Genomic DNA, 18,362 nt, shown 5'->3' on the forward strand with positions numbered 1-18,362 from the left:
ACGACTCTAGCGGAAGGGGATGGGCCTCTCCTCTCCTCTTCGTGGAGCTGCTTCTCAGTTCTGACTTGACAGTGGTGAGGGAAGAGTATTCCACAATCCTGGGCCGGGGGGTGGGGGGATGCAGGTTTGAAGCCCACCACAAGCTTGACACGCTGTAACAGTGCGGCATGTTATTAAAATTAGTCTCACCGTTGTACCAATGAGGAAACTGAGGCACGGAGAGGTTAAGGAACGTGTCCCTGTCGACCCAGCCTGTAAGTATTAGAGCAGAGAACTGAACTTGGCCATGTGACCTTGGAGCCTGCCCTTCCAAGCAGGACAGCCATCCCTGGCCTCAGCCTGACCATTGGCAGGGATTGCGTTTGTAACAGACCCGAGTGTGTGTTGAAGCCACTTGGAAAGCTGTCTGCTAGGAATGTGATTGGAATCCATTGACAAAACAAGGAGCCATCCCAGTTTTCTTCTTTGGTGACTTTTGACTTCTTTATACTTTTTTTTGGTAACTTTATTGAGATGTAATTCAGATACCATACAATTCATCTGGTTAAAGTGTACAATTTAGTGGCTCTTAGTATTCAGAATTGTGCAAGCATCACCACAAACAATTTTAGAACATTTTCATTACCCCAAAAAGAAACCCTGTACCTTTTAGCTGTCATCCCCCAAACCCCATACCCTCCAGCCTTAGGCAACCATTAATCTACCTCTATCTCTATGGACTTGCCTGTTCTGCACATTTTATATTAATGAATCATACAATAGGTAGTCTTTTGTGAGTGGCTTCTTTTACTTAGCAAAATGTCCTCAAGCTTCCTCCATGTTGTAACATGTATCAGTACTTCATTTCTTCTTATTGTCAAATAATATTCCATTTGTATGTATATATCATGCTTTATTTATCCACTCATCAGTTGGTAGCTGTTTGGGTTGTTTCTGCATTTTGGTTATTATGAATAATACTGCTATGAACATTTCGTGTGTGGGTTTTGTGTGGACATATGTTTTCATTTCTCCTGGGAAAATACTTGGGAGTGGAATTGCTGGGTCATATGGTAACTCTGTTTAACCTTTTGAGGAACTGCCAGACTATTTTCCAAAGGGACTGCACCATTTTGCATTCCCACTAGTAATGTATGAGGGTTCCAGTATCTCCGCATCCTTGCCAACCCCTGTTATTATCTGTCTTTTTGTTCATAGCCATCCTAGTGGGTATGAAGTGTTTCATTCTTTTTTTTTAATTGCAAGGGATATGCAAAACATGATCAACTTTAAGGTACTAGAATATCTGAATAATTCCGTATCCAGCAATGTTTTCCTAAGAACGCAGATCTGCCCTGGACAGAGAAGTAGCCGGTCTCTCCCCTGGCAGTCTAACACCAGGGGGGCTCTTCAGTTCCATGGCCAACCCCCCAGACCTCAAATGACGCCCCTTGGTAACTAACATTGAATACCTTACCATGTCCTCTTGTCTTGCAGCGATTCATGAGTTCCCCGCAGACCTGTTCTCCAATAATGAGCGACAGCACGGAGCCGTCCTGCTGCATATCCTTGGTGTAAGTGGCCCTCTCAGGGTGGGATGTCCCTAAACTTCAGGCATGTGAAACCTGTCTTCAGAGTATAGCGTGTCAAAGATCTCATCCAGTCTTTGGAGAGCCCTGTGAGAACAGATGCTGGATGTGTTTTAACCACAAAGAAATGAAATCTTAAGGATATGAAATGACTTGTTCAGTGTCACACAGTGAGTGGCCCCAGAGCCGAGACAAGGATTCATGTCTTCTTGTGCCTCATTTTCTGCTTTTATAAAATGGGAGTGACATGGGCTTCCCTGGTGGCGCAGTGGTTGAGAGTCCGCCTGCCGATGCAGGGGACACGGGTTCGTGCCCCGGTCCGGGAAGATCCCACATGCCGCGGAGCGGCTAGGCCCGTGAGCCATGGCCGCTGAGCCTGCGCGTCCAGAGCCTGTGCTCCGCAACGGGAGAGGCCACAACAGTGAGAGGCCCGCGTACCGCAAAAAAAAAAAAAAAAAAAATGGGAGTGACAGCCTCTTTCCCAGATGTATAAATACAAGTGAACATGGGTCAAGTCCATCAGACGTCGCAGGACACGTGATAAGGGCTCTGTCCCCACTTGCTATCATGATCCCTGGGATCCCCCCACATTTTACTGCCTTGACATAACTAGTTTCAGACTTTGGTGCCCTTCTTCTCAAACTTCCCTCAGTGTTAGATGAGCCTGATGATCAGTGGTGGAGTTCAAGTAGCAGTTCAAACAGGCACAGTGAGCTCAAAACTAAACTATAGGTAAAAGTCGCTCTTCTCTGCAGGCAAACTACAGCCCGCAGCCACTGCCCATGTCTGTAAATAAAGTTTTATTGGAACACAGCCATTCTCACGCTTTTCTGTATCATCTGTGGCTGCTTTTGTGCTTCACTAGCAGAGCTGAGTCGCTGTGTCGGAGACTCCGTGATCCACAAAGCCAAAAAACTTTACTATCTGTCCCTTTGTAGGAAAAGTTTGCCAGCCCCATTGTTTAGTTCAGGGAAATGAAAGTGCTCAGGGTTTAATTTTCTGCTTTGCATCAGTCACAGCAAATGTTCCTCCTGATGTGGTTCCCTGACCACCCAGCACCATCTGCTTACATATTTAAACCCAACACAGTATTCGTCTTTGCAAGAGATAATTAAGCAAGTGAAAGCTGGGATTCTCACATAGAGAGTTGCCACCTGAGAATACTGTATGAGTGAAGTTTTAATTAACAGAATAAACCACTCGTGAAAATGAAGGTTGTGGGCAAATTTTGAGTGACAGACCTGTGTGTTATTTCTCTAATAGAGTTATTATCTTCCTAGTGTCTCTGGCTTTCCCATGCCCTCTCCTTTCACCGAGGGGGTGTGGGTTTGGCGAATTAGTCCCATAGGTCTGTTCCTCTGCCTCATCAAAGTCTTGACGAAGTTTTTTTTCCTGAACCTGAGAGGACCTCAGGCATTTTGCAGGAACGTTTTTTTTTTTTTAATTTTTAAAAAATTTTATTTATTTATTTATTTACTTGGCTGTGCTGGGTCTTCGTTGCTGTGCACGGGCTTTCTCTAGTTGAGGCGAACAGGGGCTACTCTTCCTTGCCGTGTGCAGGCTTCTCATTGCAGTGGCTTCTCTTTTTTTTTTTTTTTAATAAATTTTATTTATTTATTTATTTATTTATTTATGTCTGCATTGGGTCTTTGTTGCTGCGCGCAGGCTTTGTCTAGTTGCGGTGAGCGGGGGCTACTCTGCGTTGCGGTGCGCGGGCTTCTCATTGTGGTGGCTTCTCTTTGTTGTGGAGCACAGGCTCTAGGTCTGTGGGCTTCAGTAGTTGTGGCACGCGGGCTCAGTAGTTGTGGCTTGCGGGCTCTAGAGCGCAGGCTCAGTAGTTGTGGCGCACGGGCTTAGTTGCTCTGCGGCATGTGGGATCTTTCTGGACCGGGGCTTGAACCCGTGTCCCTTGCATTGGCAGGAGGATTCTCAACCACTGCGCCACCAGGGAAGCCCAGCGGTGGCTTCTTTTGTCACGGAGCATGGCCTCTAGGCCCGTGGGCTTCAGTAGTTGTGGCACGTGGGCTCAGTAGTTGTGGCTTGCGGGCTCTAGAGCACAGGCTCAGTAGTTGTGGCGCACAGGTTTAGTTGCTCCGTGGCATGTGGGATCTTCCCGGACCAGGGCTCGAACCCGTGTCCCCCACATTGGCAGGTGGATTCTTAACCACTGCTCCACTAGGCAGGAACCTTTTAGGCCAGGCATTACCCAACTATGTCTGGAGAACCAAATCTAGCCTACCTCCTGTTTTTATAAATAAAGTTTTATTGGAATGCAACCACACCCATTCCATGGCTACTCTCCTACAGCACCAGAGTCAAGACAGGCTGTGTGGAGGAGTTAGCGACAGAGAGGGCAGGGGGCCTGGGCTTAGTTTTGGGGGAGGAGGTGGCCAGTTTAGGGTCTCAGGGGACAGGTGGGGGAGATGGCAGAGTTAGATGGGACTGGGGGGGTGGGGGTGCCAAGAGAAGGAAGGTTGAAGGGGGGACTAGATGTTGGGGGAACTGTGCTGGGAAGAGCTGCGTCGGAAGTGCCCACAGTAACCCAGGGGGAAGCCAACACCCCAGGCCTGGCTGTCGCAGCTGCCTGCTGGAGAAGGGGACCCTGACCTCTAGGAGGGCACCGCTCCTGTACAGAGGGTTGTGAACCCGCCTGGCGATGAGGCCTGGTGTTGTGGAACCTGAACTTAGCTTCGCAGGGCTGACAGTTCTGGCCCAGGGTGGTGGCAGTGCACCCCTTTGGACTTTTTTTTTTTTTTTTTTTTTGCGGTACGTGGGTCTCTCACTGTGGTGGCCTCTCCCGTTGCAGAGCACAGGCTCCGGACGCGCAGGCTCAGCGGCCATGGCTCACGGGCCCAGCCGCTCCGCGGCATGTGGGATCCTCCCAGACCGGGGCACGAACCCGTGTCCCCTGCATCGGCAGGCGGACTCTCAACCACTGCGCCACCAGGGAAGCCCCACCCCTTTGGACTTTTCCTCTAGGTTCCACGCTTACCTCTTCGTGACCTCACTCTGCTCCTCCTCCTCCCTCTAACTCTCTCGAGGTTACCCCCTCACTTAAAACGTTGCTTCTGGTAACCTGGTAAGCCGGGAAAGTTGCTGGCGTCCCTGCCGGAGTCGGTATTGTCGGTAATCCCAAAGGAGGAGAGGCATCCCCAGCGGAGACTCTGGGTGGGCGGGTTGGTCTTGCTTGCCAGTGGAGAGGGTGGGGATTGAAGGTGCACCCTTGGATGGGCCCACAGCGATGGTACCGGCTGAAAGCTACACAAATGCTTCATAGACCGTGGTTTGTTACTATAGTGTTCATCATGGCAAGCGGATGGCACCAGGCGAAATGGAGCCCCTGGCCAGTGTGAGTCGCAGCAGTGCAGGAGGGGAGACCCTGGAGGAGGAGAGAGCCCGCCGAAATTGATGTCTACAGATTGAATTTCCAGAGGATTAGGAGGAGGAGTTCTCCAATGTCCTGTTTCCAAGGCCTTGCTCAGGAAGCCCTGTATTCATTCAGGAGACCATCCTTTAAGGTTTTCAGATGAGCTTATGAGGGGGCAGTCTTTAAAAGTCCAAAGCAGATGCATCCGGGGCCTTCAGCAGATGTGTTGCTTTGAGTATGTAATCCAGAAGCAGCGCTCTCTGGGCACGTGAATGCCAGCAGGCACCTCTCTTCTGGGGTGGAGGTTTTCAGATGCTGCATCTTCTAAATTCAGCCTCCTGTTGTACTAGTTCTGTGCTACGAACCTTGCTTCCAGAGGACTCTTTTTTTTTTTTTTTTTTTTTTTTTGCGGTACGCGGGCCTCTCACTGTTGTGGCCTCTCCCGTTGCGGAGCACAGGCTCCGGACGCGCAGGCTCAGCGGCCATGGCTCACGGGCCCAGCCGCCCCGCGGCATGTGGGATCTTCCCAGACCGGGGCACGAACCCGTGTCCCCTGCATCGGCAGGCAGACTCTCAACCACTGCACCACCAGTGAAGCCCCAGAGGGCTCTTAAGCTGTAGAACATGTTGACCCGATGCCACAACACAGTGCTGCCTTGTAGATGGAGCTTGCAGATGGATCCCAGTGACCCTCTCATCTACCCGCCTGCCTTCCTGTGTATTGGTCGGAGGAATTCTTAGTGTGATGATATAATCTGTGTGTTGGGAAAGTGTTCAAGATTGAAATGCCTTAGGTAAACACTTAAATGAGCCAACTGGCAAATTGAGGGGTGTCATTGTACTGTGCTGGAGGTACAAGTTGTTCCTGCCCAAATTGTGATAGAAATGGCAGGTCTAGTTTGGGCATTCCTACTAAGAAGGGAGTGGTCAGGGTACCGATAGTGATCTTTGATTCATCTTGCTCTATGTGTTTTTTAACTTCAATTTTACTTGATCAGATTTCGGAGTAATCTTAGTGTTCAAATGGGAGGACCCTGAAGTGAGGGGTGGTGGGAAGGGAAAAGCCTGTCGCAGGTGCTGGGAGGGGTGGGCGTGAAGAAAGGGAGAAGGGGGAGGAGGGTTGCGGTTAGGTGTGGGTTGTAGAGGGTGGGAGTGGTAGGGAATGTGGGTTGAAGGGAATTCTCTGGAGAAAAGATCAGTAGGCAGAGCTCTGGGTATTATATAGAGCTCATGGGCGAAGAAAATACTAGTTAATAGTAAATTGTTAATGCTAGTTAAATTATCGCATGGAAGCACAAAAAAAAAGTTGCTTGGAAACTTTCTAACATGCTTAGAACTCTGCTAAGTGCAGGGGAAAAAGCAAAATTGTTTTGCTTTGCTGCAAGTTGGGGAAGACTGAAAAAGGTACCTGAAGACATGGTTTTCGGTGGCTTGAAAGATTGGTGTCAGAAACTTGCACCAGCAGGTTAACATCCTTCACTGCTTTCAAGCTTCTTACGTGGTTTATCTGGAGATGTGTGGTATTTGGGAGAGGTCTTCGAAAAGACTTTAAATACCCATACTGTGGGCTTTTAAAGTAAGCTTGAGATTTTGGAGTGCACTTAAGATGGTGAGATGTACTCTTCTGGGTTTGCAACATTTTTTTTCACTGAGGTTTTGCAGTTGAAAACTTCAGCAAAGTGAAAATGCAGTGATTTCTAAAGGAATTTTGTGTTACTTCCTGCCTTATAAGCACATCTCTTCTTTGTGATGAGTATTAGAAACAGCAAGAGGTTTTTACTTTTCGTCGTCATTGTAACAAGGAGAACCTAATGACTTTTTGTGATCGCTGTAAAATTACTGTAATATTTGGTAGCAAACAATCCATGGAGGCTTACTAAGGTTACAGCTAGTAATCCAGTGTATCTTTAGTTTGAATGTTTGTGTTTTTTAAGTGATAACCATACTAGAGGGGAAACTATCAGCCAAAATCTGTTTGGGAAATAAGCAAAACTTGGGATGGGGAGGTGCTTTATTACTAGATTATGGTCTGTTTGTGAAAATTCAGGGAAAGATCTGAATCCTTTGTGATAAGGTAATACCAGTGGCTTTTTTTTATCATGTCCCTCTTCCCATTGAATTTCACTTTGAAAATTTTAAATCCCCAAGATTTATACACTTGGGATCTTTCTAGGTTCTCTTTTTAATGTTTAAAAATATGTTGACATGATAGTTCAGTTCTTAACCTGTGATTTGGGCATGATACAGTAACTGTCATTGGAATTTAAAGAATACTAGTCATGCAAAAAAAAAAAGAAAAAAAAAAAAAGACTGTGTGGCCTGCGAGGACTCAAATATTTACTATCGGACCCTTTAAGAAAAAGTTTGCTGAGCCCTTCTTTAGAGCAAGAAAAGGCTGGAGCTTTCGAGCCAGTTTTTGCCTGTAGCACTAAGAAGCTTCTCAGAACTTCTGGCCCAGGTGAAGGAAACAGTGGTGCCATCTTGGCCCCCTTTTCTCTCCAGTGTTTCTGAGGCGTCAGGGGAGCCAGAGGCCCTTCAGCCTCACGGGAAACCCTTTGCCTGGGAGATGCTGTTGGGGGGAACTTCCGAGGGTGTGAATTCAAGTTGGTATCCTAAGCTTTGGAGCAGGGTCTCTCCCACCTCTCTCTGTCCACTTTACCCACACCCCCAGTATTTATTTCCTTTTTCCTTCCCCCCCAAAAAGATAATGTGTCAAATTCAGCGAAAGCCACACCTGGACTCCAGTAGAGTAGATGTCTACTCCAGTAGACATCTGCCTCAGATGCTTTGGTCACAGTTGATAGATCTTCCACTTTAATCACAGTTAATTAATTATAAAGTTGTCATAATATCACGCTGTTTTAGCTGAAGCAGCCCAGCCTTTCCCTCTTTTGAGAATAGGGCATTCATGTCACTTTTTCTTTGAAGAAAAAATGGCTTCCACCAGAGCCTAGAGTAAAATCCCATCTCCTTTCCATAGGTCTTGCTCCTTGCCTCTCCCTCCAGCATCACATTCTTTATTTTCCACCTTATTCTCACTCTGTTCTACCTGCACCGGTGACCTTGCTGTTCCTCAAATGCGTCTAACATGCTCCTGCCTCAGGACCTTTGCACTTGCTGTTTCCTGGCAGTTACAGATACTTCATTTGCCTATCTGCTCGTCCCCCACAAAGAGGCAGAGGCTTTTCCTGGCATCCTCGCCACCTATCCCTAGTGGCTAGAATAGTACCTGGCACATAAGATGAGCTCAGTAGAGCCATGTTGGGTGGACAGGTCAGGGAAGAGTTCTGTAGATAAAACCATCTAAAAACTACCCATCTGTTCTTACTCTGTCATCAAACAGAAGAAACTGAGACCTAGAGATGTAACTTATCCAAAATCACAAGGCAAATAATTCCCAGGATTAGCACTGGAATTTGGACTCTGTTCCATGAGCCTCCCAGTGTAAATGGCTTGTGGATTTTAACCTGGACCGACATCAAGCACCGTCCCAGGAAATGCTGGGTCTCACGTTGCCGTCTGTTTTGGCAGGAGGTGGGCAGTCAGTAACAAGGAAATGATGCTTTCTCTAAAACTAACGGGGGGAAATCAGGATGATGATTATTTTAAACTCTTAAAATGGCCATTTTAAATGCTTTCCCTTTTGGCCCTTAAGATTAGGATCTTGCCTTTTGAGGGCCTACCATGGTGCTGAAGAGAGAGCTGCTTCTTTAAGAAGAGAGGAAAAGGCACAGGACCCTGTGGCATGAGTTCTAGTCCCCTCCGCTGCTCAGCAAGTGATTTCTCCTGTCTGGGCTTCAGTTTCCCCATCTGTCAGTGAGGGAATTGAGGAATCACATCTCTGTGGTGCTAGAATTTTCCTCTGTACCTCCCTCTGGTCACTGGCCTCTGCCCGAGCAGGCTGGTTTGGAGGGTGATGGACGCCTGGCCGCGCCCATCAGTGGCAGGAGTTCTGGCTGACACTCTCTGTCTCCCCATTTCCTTCGCAGGCTCTGTACATGTTCTACGCCTTGGCCATAGTGTGTGATGACTTCTTCGTTCCGTCTCTAGAGAAGATCTGCGAGGTACGTGGGAAGGACTTAGGACCCTTTGGCAAAGCCTGGGTGCAGGGCTGGGGGTGATTGACACGTGGCGTGTCGGTACCAGGCCAAGAAGGACCGGGGCAGGGAGCAGGCCCAGGCAGAGGCAGGGAGGGGCAGGACAGGATGCAGCATGGTTTGGATTCTGCTAAAAGCTATCACAGGTGCTTCAGTGGCTGAACCTCTGTGGCACCTCCTCTGCGGCAGGGCTGAGGTGGCCGGGCTTCTACCTGGGGTCAGCGATGGGCCCCCACCCCATTTTCCATCAAGCCCAGAGCTCCAGCCCTTCCGAGGACCCCCTTCTGTAGCAAGCTCAGTGGGGAGGTTGTGCTGGCCCAGAGATTGGATTCCGCAGTGGCTTCAGAGCCCAGGCTGCCCAGGAGTGCTTTGGGAGGTGAAGGCAGGAGGAGGCCGAACTCTGCCCTGAGCCAGCCTGCCCGGGGGCCTTCTGAGAACCACAGGTGGGCACCTTCAAGTTGGCATTCAGGCGGACCCAGAATCTCCGTGGTTTTCCCGGGCACCCGAAGCCTCCAGCCCCACATTCCAGATCAGAGGATGGGCCTCTGTGGCCAGAACACAGTGTCGCAAGCAGAGTGGGCCTTGACAGTTCCAGCCCTGTCCCGTGCTGGCTCAGCCCTGGGGACAGGATGTGAGGGTCTGTTTAAGTGAGCAGCCAGGTGTCGGGCCTGCCATTGAGAAGGCCTTCTGGGATGCAGGAGCCAGGCTGTGCGTCCGAGGCCTCCACATCTCACAACCTGGTGTGTGGAGGTCCGCTTGGTACCCAAGGTCTGTGTGAGCACCAGAGGAGATGGGTGCTAAACTGGGGGACTCCCCGCTGAGCACCAGACCCTGTTCTAGGCACATCCAAAGATGGAAAAGACCAACCTTGCCCTCATCATCTAGCGGGGAGGCAAGCGCATGGGCCTCAGACCCTCACTGCGTGATTCGTGTTTCAGCCCCTCTGTCCCAGGGCAGTGGCTGGCTCGTGGTGGACACTTAGAAAGACTTCATCAAGGAGACGTTATTTAAGGGCTCAGAGGGTGAACAGAAATGGACAGATGGGGGAAGGGGACAGGCGATTCTGGGTTGAGTGCCTGGCAGTGTGGAGGAGGTGCAGGGAGGAGAGGCCGCCAGCCCAAGAGCTTGACTCTGGCTACGGTGCTGCACTCCTGGGCTCTCCCTGGCTGCCAAGTGTCCAGTTAGCATGTTTACTGCCCCCACCTTACAGCCTGAGGGTGTGCGGTCGCTTCTGTTTCAGAAACTCCATCTGAGCGAAGATGTGGCTGGAGCCACCTTCATGGCTGCAGGAAGCTCGACGCCAGAGCTGTTTGCCTCTGTCATTGGTAAGAAGTCCCGTCGCCCTGAGGCGCAGGATGCAGAGAGAGCCCAGGTTTGGTGTCTAGACTAGTGTGGGCATTTGTCAGCCTGAGTCTCAGTTTTCTCATCTGTAAAATGGGAGAAGTAGAGAGATAGAAAGTGAATTAGTGGTTCCCAGGGGTGTGAGGGGAGTGGGGTACTAACAGGTATGGGGTTTCTTTTGGGGGTGAAGTGAACGTTCTAAAATTAGATTGTGGTGATGACTGTATAATTCTGTGACTGGACCAGAAAACACTGAATTGACATTTTAAATGGGTGAATTTTATGGCATGTGAGTTACATCTCAATAAAGCTGTTCAGAAAGTGGGAGCATTAGAGTAGCCGGTCCCTGAGGGCACTTCCACCTCTGGTTTTGTTGTCCTCAACCGCGTTGCTGGTGTTCTCTGATAAGAACAGCTTCCCTCCGTTCATGGGGTGGGGGACACAGAGCCGGCCCGGGTCTAAGGAAGGGGAAGGGCTGGGCTTTGCAGAGGAGTGTTTGTGCCTTTCTCTTTCCAGGTGTGTTCATCACCCATGGAGATGTCGGGGTTGGGACCATTGTGGGCTCTGCTGTGTTCAACATCCTATGTATAATTGGAGTTTGTGGATTATCCGCAGGGCAGGTCAGTGGTCTCTCTCTCCGTACGAAATGACATAGGGACAGCGCGGGGAGGCCCAAGGCCCAGCCCTAGCCGAGCCCGTAAGTGCTGTGGCTGTCAGAAACGGTTTCCTCTCCGAGCCTGCTTCCTCATGGGTAGCAGGGCTGTGCTACCTTCCTTCCACCGGTGGGTCTGAGAGCAGGAAGAGCGTCAGCTCTGTGGCTGGTCCAAGGGGGGAGCGTTCATTCAACAGCAGTAAATATTTAAGAGGCGTCTCCTGTAACTCTGACCCTGAGCTAGACTTTGCACATAGTTGGGGCCCGCCTTCGGCCTCCCCACAGGACGCACGAAGCTGGCTTGTTGTTGAAACCCCATCGCATCTTCCTGGCCCTCAGAGCCCCAGGGGGACATTAGACTCAATCTCAGAGAGTCAGGCTCAAGGGTAGGCCCCGCCCAGCCAAGGGAGGTAGAGGTGGGCAGCCAGTCACCCCCGGAAGGTTCGAACATCGGAGGGAAGAGTGAATGCCTCTGGCCTCTCCCCCTGGCTTCTGCTGGGAAACATGCCATGTGGTCACCTTGGAGGAACAGGGGGCAGCTGTGCCATCACTTAGGAGCATGATGTGGTATCATTCCATCCCCAAATGTGACAAAGAGCACAGGGTAGCCTTGAACGGCCAGACAAGATGTGGTTCTGGTGGCACAGTTAAGATGAGCTCCGTGGACATATGTCTGCACCTGCAGGGGTCTGGGGGTGGTGGGAGCCCCCCAGCAGTGTCCCCCGGCCCCCGTACCCCATCTCGCCAGCCAGTAACAGCTGATGGCCCTTTGCTCAGCAGGTGATCCATCTGACGTGGTGGGCCGTGTGCCGAGACTCTGTGTACTACACCCTCTCTGTCATTGTGCTCATTGCCGTGAGTTACCTTCCCACCCCCTCCGCCCCCCGCCTCTGCAAAGGCACCAGGGCCCTGCCCACCTCTGTCCCTGGCACTAGAAACAGAGAACCCACAGCGGCCCTACCCTGGGGTGTGCTGGCCACTCACTGCAGTCGTGTTGACCAGTCTCCCACCACCGTACCTCCGTGTCCTGAAAATCTCATACCTGATGCTTTGCTTATCCATCACATCCAGGTACCACCTTGAGGGCACAAAGGCCTTGAAAAAGCTAAAGAAGGCATCATACAGTTGATGCAGTTAAGCTCAAGCACATGCTCATCAGAGGCCTTCAGATCCTCACTTAGAGCCCATTTACTAAAGAGCAGAGTGTCTGGTTTCCCGCCTTACCGCGGAGCAGGGAAGAGAGGCCAGCTGGGAGCAATCAGGGTTGGCAGCTGGGAGCAAGGATATGGGCAGAAAAGGCAGAGGGACTGAAACAGGGATCCCTGAGGGCTCAGGTACATCATGGCACATGACAGTGACACAGCCCATGACACAGGTTACTGCCAAGGAAGGACCATGTCATCCACAGGGGAACAGCTTCCATCCAAAAGGAGCTTTAAAGTGGTGGCATGAGGGCAGGTCATTTTCAAGAGGGCAGATGCACATGGCATGCCCAGATTTCAGAGTATGGAGCGTGCCCTAGAGTGACAGTTCTCAACCTAAGAACATCTAGAGCCAACTGGCTTTGATAATCATGACCCTTGTATTAGTTATCTGTTGCTGTGTAACAAATTTCCCTTAACACTCAGCAGTTTAAAAGAGCAAACCTTTCTTGCTCCCATTTTCTATGCATCAAATCTGGGAGTGGCTTAGCCGAGCCCTCTGGCTCACAGGCGTTGGCCATGGTATAGTTATGTCAAGGCTCCCGTGGGCAACGACCTGCTTTCAGGATCACTCGCTAGGCTGCAGGCCGGCCTCAAGCTGTTCCACGGTGCAGCTCTCGGCCTGGGGACTGGTTTCCCTCCCAGCAGGGGCGAGGAGGCACCAAGCTGGAAGCCACAGTCTGCTTGCAACCGAATCTCGGAAGTGACAGCCCATCGCTGTTGCCATATTCTGTTACGAGCAAATCCCTAAGTTCAGGCCACGCACACAGGCGAGCATGAAGATCAGGCAGTGGGATCATCGAGACACCTGAGAGGCTGCTCACCACACCCCCCAAAAATGAAAGTTAAAGATAAAACTATCTACCTATACACAATTTTACAAAATCAATATAATGCCCAAACTATACCATAAAGGACAAATAAAAGTAATTCATAATAAAAGAATACATCTTTCAATGTGTAAATGTTTGGGCATGAAGGTGCTAGAATGTTGAATGATGTGATTCATTGCCCCCATATGGGAAATCTCCAGGCCCTACAGCTACCAGTGCAGACTGAGGCTGGTATGCTGGGCTGGCAACCCCATGAGCAGTGCCGACCTTGATGATGTGATTTTCCAAAATTATGAATGACTCCTGATAAAATCCTAAACAGAGCCAAGTACAATCATCCCTCCATTTGCATGACAGTTAACTCACTAGAAAATTAAGTATTTACTAAAACCATGTAAGAATACTTTGATTTGCAAAATGGAATTAAGGTTGAGGCTGAGGTCATTTTTTTTTCTGCTTGCCTAAATATCTAGCAGGACATTTAAGACGTGTGCCAAATACGGGAGAATTCCTCTGGTAGAACCATTTCACACGCTCTAGGCTGACTAGCACCCCGGGCCTTCACTGCCTCTAAATGCCAGTAGCCCTCCATTGGGTTATAAAAACTGAAACTATCCCCATAAATGTCCCCCAGGTTTCCCAGGTGGTGGCACTGGGCTCCCCTCTATTGAGTGCCTCTTCCTCAGAGGCTTGAGTTTGGGGAGCCTCACAGCAATGCCCAGCCAGGAGGACCCTCTCCGAAGTGACTTCCCAAAGCAGATTCTGTGTGTGCTGCCTGCCATGACAGCCAGGAGAGGGGTACAATGGGCCCAAGTCCAGACAACATCTCCCTGGTCTCTCCTGGCATCCCGTGTCTCCAAGATCAGATTGGTGGGCACTGCTCCTCCACCTTCCTGTGTGCACTGGGCCTGGCTGGGGCCGTCACAGGACTCCTCCCCTGGACCACAGAAGCATCATTCATCCGTGTCCCACGTAGGCAATGCTGGGTGGAATTGGGCAATGTCAGTGCCCTCTTAGGAAGCCACGGCATCCCCACCATCACCCATGGCCTCCCTTCAAATGGTACAAATGGGTCCTTTGCCTTCAGAGTTTCCAAAGGGGTTACTCTTTATTTTTAAAAAAATGACACCCCTGGGCCTCCCTGGTGGCGCAGTGGTTGAGAGTCCGCCTGCCGATGCAGGGGATACGGGTTCGTGCCCCGGTCTGGGAGGATCCCATATGCCGCGGAGCGGCTGGGCCCGTGAGCCATGGCTGCTGAGCCTGTGCATCCGGAGCCTGTGCTCCGCAACGGGAGAGGCCACAACAGTGAGAGGCCCGCGTACCACAAAAAAAAAAAAAAAAAAAAAAAAAAAATGACACCCCTTCCTCCCCACCCACACACACAGAGCTACCACAGATCGATCGATAGATAGATGATAGATAGGTAGGTAGGTAGGTAGATAGACACAAACATACATACATACAGAGATGCCTTTTCAGTTTTTAAGATTCTTGATTTCAGCAACTCTGTTCCATTAATGAGGGCAGACCCCTGCCAGGTTGGCCCCAGTGGCTACTTGGACTGTTGGTAGCACAGGCCAGTTCTCTTTGGAAACCCACCCGAGACCTCATACTGCAGCATCTACTGACCAAGGTTTCCACTAAGGAAAGGTCACCTTCTATGTTTGAGAAACCCAGACATGGAGAGAAGAGCCAGCTTTCTGTGAAACATGTAACTAGCCTATGTGTTGGCTCTGGGTGCTTAGAGGTCTGCGTTCGTTCTTCTTTTGGAATAAATCTGTCGCCCCGCCCTTTGTTTCTTTTGCCTTCCAGTTCATATATGATGAAGAAATTGTGTGGTAAGTTTTTAAAGTTTGTTTCTTGTTGTTCCTTTTTTGTTAGTATCCTTGCTTGTCCGGTTCATTGAATCTTTTTTAAAATTATTTTTACAAACATAAGTTTATGAACTTGTGAAAGTAAAAATGGTATCATTCTGAGCAGTCATGCCTTTATTTATCCTTTCAAAGTGACAAAGATTGTTTCCCTTGGTATTCCCACCCTGCCAGATATCAAGATATATTATAAAGCTGAAATAATGAAAACAGTATGGTGTTTTGCACAGGGATAAGCATAGGCCAATATGGAACTGAGAACCCAGTAATGGGCCCAGTTCTGGGCTGGGGGATACGACAGGAATCGTGACAAGGTAGTGAGTTGGGGGAGGCGGGAGAGGTCCTCATACTACAAAAACGAGGAATTCATATAGAATAAAATAACATCAGCTCCTTCTCTCACACCTTATACAAGAATAAATCCCAGATGGATTAAAGATCTCGCTGTGAAAAGCAAAATTAAAACAATTTAGGGTAGAATATAGGGACTCATCTTTATGATATGGAGGTAGGAAGTGATTTCTTAATCAAGATACATAAAGCACAAACGTTTAAAGAGGTTGATATTGCCACTTTAATTTATAGGGCATGAATGTATCTTACATCCATAAGCCATAAAAACTGTTCTCTTCATTGACCACGATTCAGATCTGCCTCCTGTATGTGGTTATTTGTTGGGCATAGATTCAGGAGAACTGATGCGAGCGGCTGCGTGCTATGGGCCCAGAGAGCATCCTGGGTCTGGGTCCTAACCCACCGTGTGAGCCAAGAAATCTCTCCCTTTCTGGGTCTCCTTTTCCTCACCTGCAGATGGAGTTTTGAGGAGGTGGTCTGGTCATCAGACCCCTTTGTGGCTCTGCTGGGCTCTGGGCTAGCAGAGGAAGAGCTCCCCAAGATGACTGTAGCTCATGTCGGGCACATAGTAGGTCTTCAGGACACACTTGTCAGATGACCCAACAAATTAAGCTGTGTGACTCCTCAGAGGCTTGTGTTCTGAGCTACAAAAATCCCCACCATGTGTGGGGTTGAACGCTGGTTCTGCAGGACGGCGATAAGAGTGCACCCCAGAAAGACCCCCACCCAGCCCAGCCCCCGTGTTTGGCCCAAGAGGCTCCTGTGACTGGCCCATCTCTTCAGGCAGTTCTTAGGGTCCCTTCCCACCTACACCCACAGCTTCTCCTGTCGCCGGCCAGAATCTCGGGTGACCATAGGGCCTCTTAGCGTCATGACTCCAGGCCACTCCCCTCCCTGAGTCTGGGATGAGGTGGCCCTGGGCCCTCCTTTTTCTAGGTAGCTAGGGGAACTCCTCCTGAGCCGTGTAGATGAGACCCCCTGTAGTTGAGAAGGCCCCACCCTCAGCCTTCTCTGTTACCAAGCGAGCTTCAGATTGCAGGACGGCTGGGGGCTGGGTGGCTCACCAGCATGCCTGGGTCCTGGGCCGGGCGCTGGGTCAAGGAAGGTGACAGGACCACGCACCCTGCTCCGCCCGCCGTGCTGGTCGCTCCCAGCCTTCAGCGCCACGGGCCTCCTGGCTCTAACCAGTCTCCTTTCTGTCTTTGAGGTGGGAAGGCCTGGTGCTCATCATCTTGTACGTGTTTTACATTCTGATCATGAAGTAAGTGCCCTTTCTCCTCTTCTGGGCTGCCTCACCCCTGGTTTCACATCCTGCTTTAGCCTTTTGTCCGAGCAGGAAGAAAACCTCCTTCAGCCCTTGCGGTCACTTTTGGCCACCCCAGTTGTCTGGGGGACACCCTGCTGGGGCAGCCAGAGTGGGAGAGAGATAGTCAGACTCTGTGTTAGGGTGCTGTCTGCACTTGGGCCGGGGTAGGTGGCTGGCTGGTCGGGGGGAGGTTGAGGCCACTCCCAAAACAAATAGCAAACGGGGACCTCTCTCCCAGCCCGGGCCACACCCCTGGCCCATGCCCCAGGGTGACCGCTCTTCTGTTCTGTCTCTAAATCGCCTGATAATTTAATGCCACTCTTTTGAAAGAGCTGTGCACCTCCATTTTGTCAGACTTCATAAAATGCCACCTCTCGGGGCTGCCACCTTGCACAACTGCACCCGGCACCACTTGTAGTTCTAAAGATGCAGACCTTGGCGCCAGGGTTGTGTACCCTGAGGCCCTCCAGAAGCTGCCCAGGTCAGAATCATCTCAAAACTACCCATGATGAATTAATATTCACCCATAAAAAGGGAAGGAAATTCTGACTCATGCCACAAATGTGGATGAACCTTGAGAATGTTATACTGAGTGAAAGGGATCTAGTCACAAAAGGACAAATACTGTGCGGTTCCACTTATGTGAGGTGCTGAGGAGACTCAGACTCCTAGAGGCAGGCAGCAAATTAAAGATTGATTACCAGGTGCTCAGGGGAGGGAGTAATTAATGACTCGTGGTGAACGGGAACAGAGTTCTGTTCGGGATGCTAAAAATTTGGGAACTAGATAGTGGTGATGGTTGCACAGCCTTACAGATGTAATTACTACCACTGAATTGTGCACTTAAAAATGGAAAGTAGGGCTTCCCTGGTGGAGCAGTGGTTGAGAGTCCGCCTGCCGATGCAGGGGACACGGGTTCGTGCCCCGGTCCGGGAAGATCCCACATGCCGCGGAGCGGCTGAGCCCGTGAGCCATGGCCGCTGAGCCTGCGCGTCCGGAGCCTGTGCTTTGCAATGGGAGAGGCCACAGCAGTGAGAGGCCCGCGTACCACAAAAAAAAAAAAAAAAAAAGGAAAATAGTTAAAATGGCAAATTTTATGTGGTATGTATTTTTCTACAATTAAAAGAAAAAAAAAAGGCTACCCATGAGCTAAGCCACATTCAGGTTTGTAACTTTCTCCTCACACCTCCGCAGGTAATTAAAAAGGAAAACACCCCTGAGGTTTACGACGCTATGAATCCCCCCGTTGACCTAAAACGTTTATAATGTTTTATAAAAATGGGTGATAAGCTGTCAAACTGCAAGAGAATGGTCCTTAAACCGTCTCCTCTCTGAGTGCATTACAGTGGGGCCGCCAGCCCGGGGTCTGGGATGGAGTCTCTTCTCGGTGTGGGCAGCAGCGCTGGCTGGGATGGTACAGGGAAGGGCCCCCAGGCAGCCCACGGGAGCAAGGCCAGGCCTGGGAACACCTGCTTCGAGCCTGTTGCGAGGCTGGGCTGAACTTCTTTTGTCAGGACAGGTTTATAGCACGCAGAAGTAGGCGTCAGTCATTTTCTTGGGCTGAAGGTCTCCTCTGGCCCCAGGAGGCCCGCTCGGGAGGAGCAGACCCCCTGCGACTGCACATTATCCCAAGGTTCCTGTCAGGAGCCTCTGTCAGCTGGGTTGAAAAGCCTCAGCCCCCCACCGGCTCCCCCAGGGCCATGCTCACTGCAGGTGCACAGGGGAAGGTGGGGGAGGGTCCTGCGCAGTCCACCCCGCAGCTCTGACCTCC

General features: G+C 50.4%; 1 protein-coding gene across 2 annotated transcripts in view; it reads left to right on the forward strand.

Annotated features, from left to right (window-relative positions):
- The window catches only part of SLC24A4 (solute carrier family 24 member 4), a gene marked incomplete at both ends in the record, with an annotated part of 178,662 nt that overhangs the window by 117,375 nt on the left and 42,925 nt on the right, over positions 1–18,362 (forward strand). For both annotated transcript variants that reach the window (XM_079698874.1, XM_079698875.1), the window contains 7 exons: positions 1,477–1,553; positions 8,925–8,999; positions 10,273–10,357; positions 10,890–10,993; positions 11,806–11,880; positions 14,873–14,898; positions 16,493–16,546. In XM_079698874.1, the coding sequence (XP_079555000.1) occupies positions 1,477–1,553; positions 8,925–8,999; positions 10,273–10,357; positions 10,890–10,993; positions 11,806–11,880; positions 14,873–14,898; positions 16,493–16,546 (496 nt within the window). The remainder of the gene's footprint in view (positions 1–1,476; positions 1,554–8,924; positions 9,000–10,272; positions 10,358–10,889; positions 10,994–11,805; positions 11,881–14,872; positions 14,899–16,492; positions 16,547–18,362) is intronic.

The sequence above is a fragment of the Hyperoodon ampullatus genome (genome assembly GCF_949752795.1).
Source record: "Hyperoodon ampullatus genome assembly, chromosome: 3".
NCBI classification, from domain to species: Eukaryota; Metazoa; Chordata; class Mammalia; order Artiodactyla; family Ziphiidae; genus Hyperoodon; species Hyperoodon ampullatus.